Genomic DNA, 10,016 nt, shown 5'->3' with positions numbered 1-10,016 from the left:
CCCTCCTCATTGGCCTACCTAATCGCAGGCTATCCCCTCTTCAGTCTATCATGAATGCTGCTGACAGACTCCTCCACCTTACTAACCGTTCTGTATCTGCCACCCCTCTCTGCCAATCCCTCCACTGGCCTTCATTCAGTGTCCTCCATCCCTCTCTGCCAATCCCTCCACTGGTCTCCATTCAGTGTCCTCCACCCTTATCTGCCAATCCCTCCACTGGCTTCCCATTGCCCAACGGATAAAATTCAAAACATTAACAATAACACATAAAGCCATTTATGACTCTGCCCCAAATTACATCACCGATCTTGTCTCCAAATATCACCCAAACTGTCCTCTCCGCTCCTCGCAAGACCTCCTGCTCTCTAGCTCCTTTGTCTCCTCCTCCCATGCTCGTCTCCAGGACTTCTCCAGAGCTTCCCCCATCCTCTAGAACTCTCTACCCCAATCTATCAGACTATCGCCTACTCTGCTTATGTTTAGGCGATCTCTGAAAACCTATCTCTTCAGGGAAGCCTACCCTGCCCTCAGCTAATAATGGAATCTTCTACTCCTCCTACCAATCCATCCCCAACAGTTATTACCTTTTGTACCACTAGCTCCTCCCTCTTAGATTGTAAGCTCCCAGGATCAGGGCCCTCCTATACCTCTTGTATTGAACTGAATTGTTTCTGTATTGTCTCCCGTTATATTGTAAAGCGCTGAGCAAACTGTTGAGGCGATATAAATCCTGTATAATAATAATAATATTTGCAGACTTACTTGAATTGTGTGCAATAAACCTTTCCTGGGAGGGTTAGACCATTCATTGCCCGGCAGTTCTTGTGATCCTCTGGCTTCTAGATCTTCTTAGGGCTCGGTGGCTGGACGCTATACATCTGCTACATGCATATAGGGACAGACATACTGTACATCCCTGAATGCATGTAGCCCTAAACGTGAGAACCGTACAGTGTCCAGTCACCATGTATTTCAGCCAGTCAGATTTTGAGAGGCCGCTGGCAGCGGAGCTTGACGCGGCACCTCTGCCTCTCGGGCACATTGGGATAGGACACACAAGGGTTATCACCCAGCATCCATGAATCCCTATTCATTGGTGGATATAGGGCGTGTAGTCAAGGCAGCTGCCCCTAGTAATTGTTGTATGACTATAGTGAAAAGTATACCTTATGGCGCCACTCCACGCTATGGCTGGAAGGAAAAAAGATCACCCCACCGGCAAGTGAGAAGAGGGGAGCATGAGTCTGAGTGAATCCAGTGTTAGCCAATACAAGTGAAGGGATGGATGCTACTCAACTGACTCCAGGAGTCCAATGTTGACCAAGCCCCCGTGGACTGGGCAAAACGAGTCTGTGGGTATGGCCAGAACGGCAGCTGAGGCCATTACTCAACATTGGACTCTTGGGGTCAGTTGAGCAGCATCCATCCCTTCACTTTTGATATGACTATGTCACGATATTACCACTCCTTCCAGCAGGTTGTGAAGCCAGATCCTGCTGGAAGGCCATCTACCTTTTTAGGCCATTAAGAGGTAAGTTCACCTTTTCACAAAAAAAAAACCAAAAAGGTGAATTAATTCCAAATAACCTATCCACTGCTCTGGACCCCACTGCAAATAGCAGCTATTTCCTCATACAGCCCCGGAGGGATTGTCCATCATAATGCTAGCAATGGCAAGCACTCATCGGTCAGTGCAGCCACTTGACCATGCTGACCAATGACCATGCTGACCAAGTATTAAAGCCACAGGATCACATGGCAGCCAGGCAAACCAGCATTTTTAGAGAGAGGGGTTAGTAAACACAGCCTCCGTGTTCAGAATTCTGGAGTCCAGCCTACACTACCTCATGATGGGATTCAGAGGTCACCTGCAGCATCCTCTGATGGTGGCTCCTGGTATCTGCACAGGGCCACTTAGGTGCCGAGTCATAAAACACGGTAGACAGATTGTAGATGTACATGGCTCAAAAGAATTATTGGAACACTTTGAAAACACATCAGATCTCAATAGGGAAAAGTCTCCTGCTGGATAGCTGTAGTGACATGGACGGGGTGATGTGTTAGGAACGCAAGGATGCCCCATCGTTTGATGGAAATGAAAATTATAAACCTACAGAGGGCTGAATGCAAAGACACCCCGAAAATCAAATTGCAAAAACGATGCAGCAGGAGAGTCTATTTTGCTGAAATTTCATTGCAACAACACAGAATGTTCCTCTGTAGTTTGTATGGCCCCCACGTGCTTGTATGCATGCCTGACGTCGGGGGAGGCTCCTAATGAGACAACGGATGGTGTCCTGGGGGATTTCTTCCAAGATCTGAACCAAGGCATCACTGAGCCCCTGGACAGTCTGAGCTGCAACCTTGCGGCATCCAATAGACCGAAACATGATATCCCAGAGGTGTTCTATTGGATTTAGGTCAGGCAAGTGTGGGGGGGCCATTCAATGGTATCAATTCCTTCATCCTCCAGGAACTGCCTGCATACTCTCACATGAGGCCGGGCATTGTCGTGCACCAAGAGCAACCCAGGACCCACTGCAGCAGGAGGAACCCAGGACCCACTGCACCAGGAGAAACCTAGGATCCACTGCACCAGCGTAGGGTCTGACAATGGGTCCAAGGATTTCATCCTGATACAGAATGAGTCAGGGTGCCATAGTCTAGCCTGTAGAGGTCTGTGCGTCCCTCCATGGGTATGCCTCCCCAGACCATCACTGACCCACCACCAGAACGGTCATGCTGAACCATGTTACAGGCAGCAGAACGTTCTCCATGGCTTCTCCAGACCCTTTCATGTCTGTCACATGTGCTCAGGTGAACCTGCTCTCATCTGTGAAAAACACAGGGTGCCAGTGGTGGACCTGCCAATTCTGGTGTTCAATGGCGAATGCCAATCCAGCTCTATGGTGCCGGGCTGTGAGCACAGGGCCCACTAGAGGACGTCGGGCCCTCAGGCCACCCTCAAGAAGTCTGTCTGATTGTTTGGTCAGAGACAGTCACACCAGTGGCCTGCTGGAGGTCATTTTGTAGGGCTCTGGCGGGGCTCCTCCTGTTCCTCCTTGTACAAAGGAGCAAATACCTGTCCTGCTGATGGGTTAAGGACCTTCTACAGCCCAATCCAGCTCTCCTAGAATAACTGCCTGTCTCCTGGAATCTCCTCCATGCTCTTGAGACTGTGCTGGGAGACACAGCAAACCTTCTGGCAATGGCACGTATTGATGTGCCATCCTGGAGGAGTTGGACTGCCTGTGCAACCTCTGTAGGGTCCAGGTATGGCCTCATGCTACCAGTAGTGACACTGACCCTAGCCAAATGCAAAACTAGCGAACAACTGTCAGAAAAGAGGAGTAGAGAAATAATGTCAGTGGCCTCCACCTGTAAAACCATTCCTGTTTTGGGGGTCATATCATTGTTGCCCATCTAGTGCACCTGTTGTTAATTTCATGAACGCCAAAGCAGCTGAAACTGATGAACTGACCAGATCAATATCCTAGGAGTGTCATTGACTTGATGCTAGACTCTGATTAAAAAGTGTTCCTTTAATTATTTTTGAGCAGTGTAGCTCCTCCTCCCTTTATAAGACAGATTTGAGGATGATGACAAGTCATAGGTCCTGAGTACAAAAACAAGTCACTTGAAATAAAGATGAGAAGACAAAATGGATTGAACAGTTTATTATGACATTATACACCTGAGCCAATAGTAGTGTGGTTGGCACCATAGACACACTCTGGTATACTGCCCCCTACAGGTAGAGGGAAGGAATGAGAAGAGGGATTACACAGCCGCCCCCGCTAACCCTTCACATTCAACACTGCTCATTGTGTCAGTCGAAATTTAAATATCCACTCACACCCGACATGACAGTTCTGACATTGTATTTAAAAAAAAAAAAAAAAAAAAACTCAACGATAAAAAAAACAAAAACATTAAAGTGACTCCCGTTCTGTACAGCATATAGTAGTCAATGCAAATTCTGCTCCTCGTACCTCTATTTCCCGCTGCTGCCATATAGAAATCCACACAGATCAGTAGTAATAGTAAACAAGAGCTCTACCCAAACATAATTCAGGGTGGAGTTCTAGAAGAGTAAGGCTGGAGCTACACTGGTGAGATCGAATGATTCATTGGCAGTGTAGCCTTGGCCTCATTATTTTAGGGTAAGTGCACATGGGTGTCCTCTTCCAACAAATGGCCGTGAGAACAAAGACGTGGGACGAATAAAATCCTCCGTGGGGTGTTGGGTTAGATGTGTACACGGTGGCTGGCCTGAATGGAGTTGAAGTGTAAAGAAAATGGGGCACCAAAGAGGTGAACTGGTAAGGCGGTTAGGTGCCAATAATTGTCTTTATTGATGTAATTGGGACCCATGGAGCTCTTGCCATAATGGGCGAGTAACTCCATACATGCGTAATATAGATGGCTTTCCTTAAAGGGCTCATTCACGCTTCCTCTTTGCAGTAATCATGCATGGTAAAGCACATAATATGCATTGGGGTGCCATTTATTTTGAATGGCACCCCAACACACTAAGGCAATCTTGTGTTAGGGCAGCCCATTCCACATATGGCAATGCACTACAGTGGGTTGTGGTGTGGTGAATGGGCTACCTTACCACAGAACACATTAACACACAACATAAAGGGGTTGATTTACTAAAGGCAAATAGGTCTGAGCAATGCAATTGCACTTCAGGTGCAATTCCTCTAGAGAGGAGGGGAAGCTCTGAAATGAAGAGAAGCTCTACTGATTTCTACCATCCAATCATGTGCAAGCAAAAATGCGTTGGTTTTTTTTTCCTTGCATGTGATTGGGTACTTTTCGCAAAGTGAAGCTTTACCTACTTTACTAAGCTCTGAAGCAACTGCACTTGCAGTTCACAGGATCGTTGCCTTTGGTACATCCTACCAAATGTGTGTTAAAGCAATGCAACAAAAAAAAAAAGGGCTATTAGTATGTCTTCCATCTATGGGAGGGCCACATGGGAGAGGTCATCCCTTCACTGCCATCTTTTGCCAGGTCTGGAGTCCTCGCCTTAGTCATTGGTTGACCACAGACAATATAAATCCCATGCAACAATCGATGTACCAAAAAAATTTTCAACAAGGGCAAGATGTTTTAGAAAAGCTAGAGTGTCTTCTGCCATAAAACGCTAACAAAGTCCCATTTACGTTGAGGGAATGCGTGCCGCCATGCGTTGTGGTGTCATTCATTTTGAATGATATCCCAAAGCAGTGAGAGAACACACTTGCGTCCCTGTACATTGCAGTTCACTATAGTGTATTGCATGGGTGCTCAACCTGTGGCCCTCCAGCTGTTGCAGAAGTCCCATGAGGCATTGAAAGGCTGACGGTTACAAGTATGACTCCCAAAGGCAGAGGCATGATAGGACTTGTAGTTTCGCAACAGCTGGAGGGTCACAGATTGAGCACCCATCAGATTTTTTGGGGCGTTTGGTGTTTTGGCAGCTCATTGATTTCCATGGTCTGCCTTAACACAATGCAAGATTTAAAGCATGTTAAACACACTTCATGAATATAAATGGGCTGTTCTAATGGGTCACTAAATGCACCTTCTTCAGGGGTAAGAAATGCCTAGGTCAACTGCTGTAGTATGGTCTCCATGCATGTCTGCATTTCTGTTGAATGAGGCTGCGAAGTGTCCCTTGTAGATGCAGTAAACTGGGCTGCTGTTTAGCAGGCTCTGCCTCCAAAATGCAGACATACACCACGACCATTATGGCAGCAACTATTCTAGAAATGTTTAAGCCTTGATGAGGGGGGGTAATGTATGAACTGAAAAGAGATGGATATCATGAATGTGTAAACGATTGTTTGGAAATTCATCCTTTTTTTTTTGCCCCAATTTCTTCTACACTTCAACTCTTCACCCAAGGTTCCTCAGCGTGTAGAGGACCTCCATGGTCCAGGAACTGTTCATCTGCTATAGCAGGCTCTCTAAAACATCCAAAATGCAGATGTCCAATTCCAGCGTCGCTCTAGACCAAACCCTTCAGCCTGAACCAAGGGCAGAGAAGCACCATAGGAAAGGATGGCTCACAAGAAGCTGCTGTTCTCCAACATCCAGAATCCAGACGTCCAGCGCTGCTCCCGACCAAACGCTTCAGCCTAAACACATAGCCAAGAAGTACCAGAGGAAAAGGGTGGTCCGTAGAGTTTTTTTGGTCATGTTTGTCTTGTTTCCACCTCCGTATGTCTAATAATTCTAAAACTATTTTTACAAGCCAGTCTTTTTATAGAAGTCTCCAGCACTGCCCAACAACTATCTCTAGTACAAGTAATGTTAATAGGTAGGGATAATAGTTAGGTTGGACGTTGGGGTTGAGGCAAACTACTAGGTTCATAATTGGAGTACGATTAATGTTACAGGCTAAGGAGGCTGGGCCAATGTTTAGATTAAGGGTTAGGATTGAGACAGACTTCCTAGAAACAGGTTTTGAGAATTTTTACTGTCATGCTGTTCTATTTTCCTTCCATACCAATGACATACGGCTATAAAATAAATTTACACGGCTACAGTTTACTAGTTCTGCCATGGGGTAGGTTTACTGTTCCAAGAACGGCCTGGCCAATTTTCAGGAACAGAACATGCTGACAAGTTGGATGAAAGCTCTAATGTGCAAATTACCTCCACTTTTGGTGAACTCGAAACAGGGGCGGACTGACAACTCACGGGGCCCCCGGGCAATAGGGGATCATGGGGCCCCTGTGTCCTTGCCCAAACTCAAAAAAGCCTATGAAAAAGGTACCAGGGGCATCTCATTGGGCCCCCTACTGACCCCGGGCCCTCGGGCAATGCCCGAGTTTCCAAATGGTCAGTCCGCCCCTGGCTCAAAAGTTTAAATCCAACCAGAACCTGATGACCTTCAGTTCCACCTTCCCCAGTCAGGTGCTGAGCCTAGGGACAGGGACTTTATTGGTTAAGCCGGTAAACCATTCAAGGAATTTTAAGCAAAGTCTATGGGCCAATGAGGTGGGTGTTTTAGGAAATTTTCCCTGCCCTATGGATGGTCCTTAGCTGAAGCTATCCTTTTAAGGATCCACTGGCGCTCACAAGGCTATACTTGCATTTCAACTGTAATCTGCGATCATCCAATAAGTAAGCAGACTGTACCAACAAGGGGTGTAAACGTTTGGTCCAGTCTTCATTCCAGCCACCACACTATGTCCCATTGAGGCCCAGACTTGGAATAGGATGGTTCCGGCCATTTTATTAGAGGACACATGTGCACTATGCCAATGAACTCAACCCTACATTAAATCAGCGGGCCCTTTTGTTAGTTTCTGGGCAGTGTGCCTTGCTTTTTAAGCAAAAAAAAAAAAATTACATTTTTCACATTTCCCCCCTCATTGCTTATATTAAGACAATCCGTTCTCCCAATTCAAGTTATTCCATTAGAAACTACAATTAAGCTATAAAACCAGAGATTCGCTCACATGTAAGAGCTTTGCCCTGCACCGACCAATCCAATGTCAGCATTTACTAGTGTGCTAATGTTAGATAAGAGTAAATCCGGATTGGCGGACAGGGCTTGTTACTCTTAATTGCTTTTTTTTCCTCTCTTTTTTTTTTTTTTGCAACACAGCATTTGCCAAACTCCAATCTGTGCAAAAACACAAGGTGGCATTAAAATATGAAACCATTGTTTTGTAGCTAAGGTCACTTAAGGATATACAAAATAATACCATGCGACTCCTGGAATGATACAATACAAATCTTGTGAAAGAACCCATGTAGCTCTCATACTGCTAACAAATACATATTTACAGATCGTAAAAAAAAAACCCAGCAACGGCGGCTGAACGTTTTCCTGGTTCTTATTGCGCCCAAAACATATTTATTTAAAAAAAAAAAATGCTTTCACTCCTCGATGTTTTCTACAGCTCTCCAGCATTATTTGGCTTTTCAGCTTCTCGAATCTTGCTGAATAAATTATTGCATCAATAGTAAACGCAGAATTAGTTGCCTGAAGGTGCTTCAGCTGCTGAAGAACTTGCAGTCCCAGCAGGCTTGGCTTATGGTTCCATAACGATGGCAAAGTCTTGGACTGCCATTTGCTGGTTATAAAAAAAAATTAAAGTGTATTCTGAGTCAAAACTTTATTTTTGGATAATGTGGGGAAGGATTAGCACCCCTTTTGGGTTTCTACTGCTACCCAGGGCTCCGTTAGAGAGATTTCCCCTCGCTTCTGATCCTGATGACAATGGTTTCACCAGACAGGAAATGAGGGTTCATCTCCAACAGCAAAACAGACAGAAATACTAGAGTAGGGGAAGGCAGAAACCTCTGTCAGCACTGTACTTACCATGTGTCCCGTTGCAGATTTTCTCCCACTTCCTGTCTGGTAACCCTGTTGTGAGTGTGACAGAAGATGAAGGGAGATCTCTCTAATGGAGTCCAAGATAACAGCAAAGTGTTCTAATCCTTCCTTCCTCGCTCTATCCACAACTAAGAAAATCTTTTTTTTTTTTCTGGACAAATACTTTAAGCCCTGTTGTACTTCTTAAAAGGTAAATCAAGCTATTGTGTTCAGAATTGCTGAGAAGACTATAAAAAGCTTATCATCTTTTTCTTCTAATATAAAAAGGACACATGTAGGGGCTGCTCAGTGCTTCGTGTTCCAGGAACACTTGGAGACATTTCTTTGGTAAAAGGCTTAGAACGGAATAGTAATTGTAAGCCTATCATTTTGTTCTCAAGCCAGTTGGCAAGTAAACGGGTTATCTCTGTGTATTCAGTCTGTAAAATGCTGCATCTCTTTAGGACCCCACAAAAGGTTATGGAGAAAGTCTGATATTTAACATTTTTGCTGGCTTTGATAACATGAGGTGGTCCTCAGGAGATGAGATGGGGTTGGCACCAGATGGTATTATCAGTACCCTGTCTACAATCATTTCTTAATTAAAGTCCCTAAAAGCTTAGGCATGAATTTTCCTCCTTTTCTGTCCTTTGTGTCATCCTCGTTCTCCTCAGCTTGCGGGTCATCCTTTTTACAAAATACTTCAAACCTACTATAAACTCTCTTCTCCTTCCTAATGCTTTCCATTCTCCTGAGCAGATTGTCCCTGTCTTCCGGGGAGGTTGGCGATGGCCGTGAAAAACGGCTCCTACTTAAGAAGCTCCCGGTCCTAGCTAAAGAAGATGAAGAGGAATCGGCGCTAGTGGTTTCCTCAGCTTTGGTCTCCGTCGAGTTGGTACTATGGGACGTCACCTCTGAATCGTTTGTGGACAAGGCTTGGGATTGCTTGGCCATTTCTGCACGGTTTTTCTGGCTGTTTGCAGATATTTGCTCTAAGATAACCTTGGTGTCATCACGTAGGTTACTGCTGAAGATGACGTTTGAGGTTGAAGAGGACAACCTGCCCTGAGTGGTTGATGTGTTTTTTGGAGGAGAAACAGATATGACTTTAGTGGTCTTGTCTTCTGTGTCCACTATAGGAACAGATTCTGAGGTCTCTGTTTTAGAGAGTCGTCTAAGTGCGCTATTCTGTTTTTCAACTTTAGCTGCATCAGAAGACAGATCTTCATCTGCCTTCTTCTCAGCCTTGGACTGCAAAAACTGTTTTAGTCTCATGGACCCCTTCCGGATGAACTCCATGGGAGTCTCTGCCTTGGACAATTCGTCTTCTGACTTGGTCGAGGTAATGGGTGCAGTAGATGTGACAGGAGTTGGGTTTTGTGACATACTTTCTAAAGCATTGCCAAATGTAAGAGCGGCGATAACATTTGTTGGCTTTGGTGATTCAATCTCTGCTGGCTTGGGAGGGTCTACAACCTCAGTGATAATGGGTCCACTCTCCTTCTCGGGAAGAGCAGGGATATTGCTTTCCATTGTCTGAAAACTAGACATCTTCTGCTCAATTTTGGTGAAGGAACTGGTAACTTTCTCTTTGCTAAAAAGGTCTTGGAACTTAGAAGTAACTGAGGAACGATACTGGGATTCAAGAAGAGTTCGACTAAATGAATCTTTGTCCAGCAGCTTAGACTCTAGA

At 45.2% G+C, this 10,016-nt stretch overlaps 1 protein-coding gene across 1 annotated transcript in view; it reads right to left on the bottom strand.

The window, feature by feature from the left end:
- Nucleotides 1-3,662: 3,662 nt before the first annotated feature.
- Nucleotides 3,663-10,016, bottom strand: part of SACK1H (scaffolding CK1 anchoring protein H) — a 137,678-nt gene continuing 131,324 nt past the window's right edge. Inside the window, exon 5 of the mRNA XM_089692021.1 lies at nt 3,663-10,016. This exon is cut by the window's right edge and continues 1,557 nt beyond it. Within this exon, the coding sequence (XP_089548147.1) occupies nt 8,915-10,016 (1,102 nt within the window). The 3' untranslated portion in view covers nt 3,663-8,914.

The sequence above is a fragment of the Staurois parvus genome, unplaced genomic scaffold (genome assembly GCF_062004578.1).
Source record: "Staurois parvus isolate SC_StPar_1 unplaced genomic scaffold, SC_StPar_1.0 ptg000575l, whole genome shotgun sequence".
NCBI classification, from domain to species: Eukaryota; Metazoa; Chordata; class Amphibia; order Anura; family Ranidae; genus Staurois; species Staurois parvus.
The sequence above is the reverse complement of the archived record's forward strand: the minus strand, read 5'-3'. Positions and strand labels throughout refer to the sequence as shown.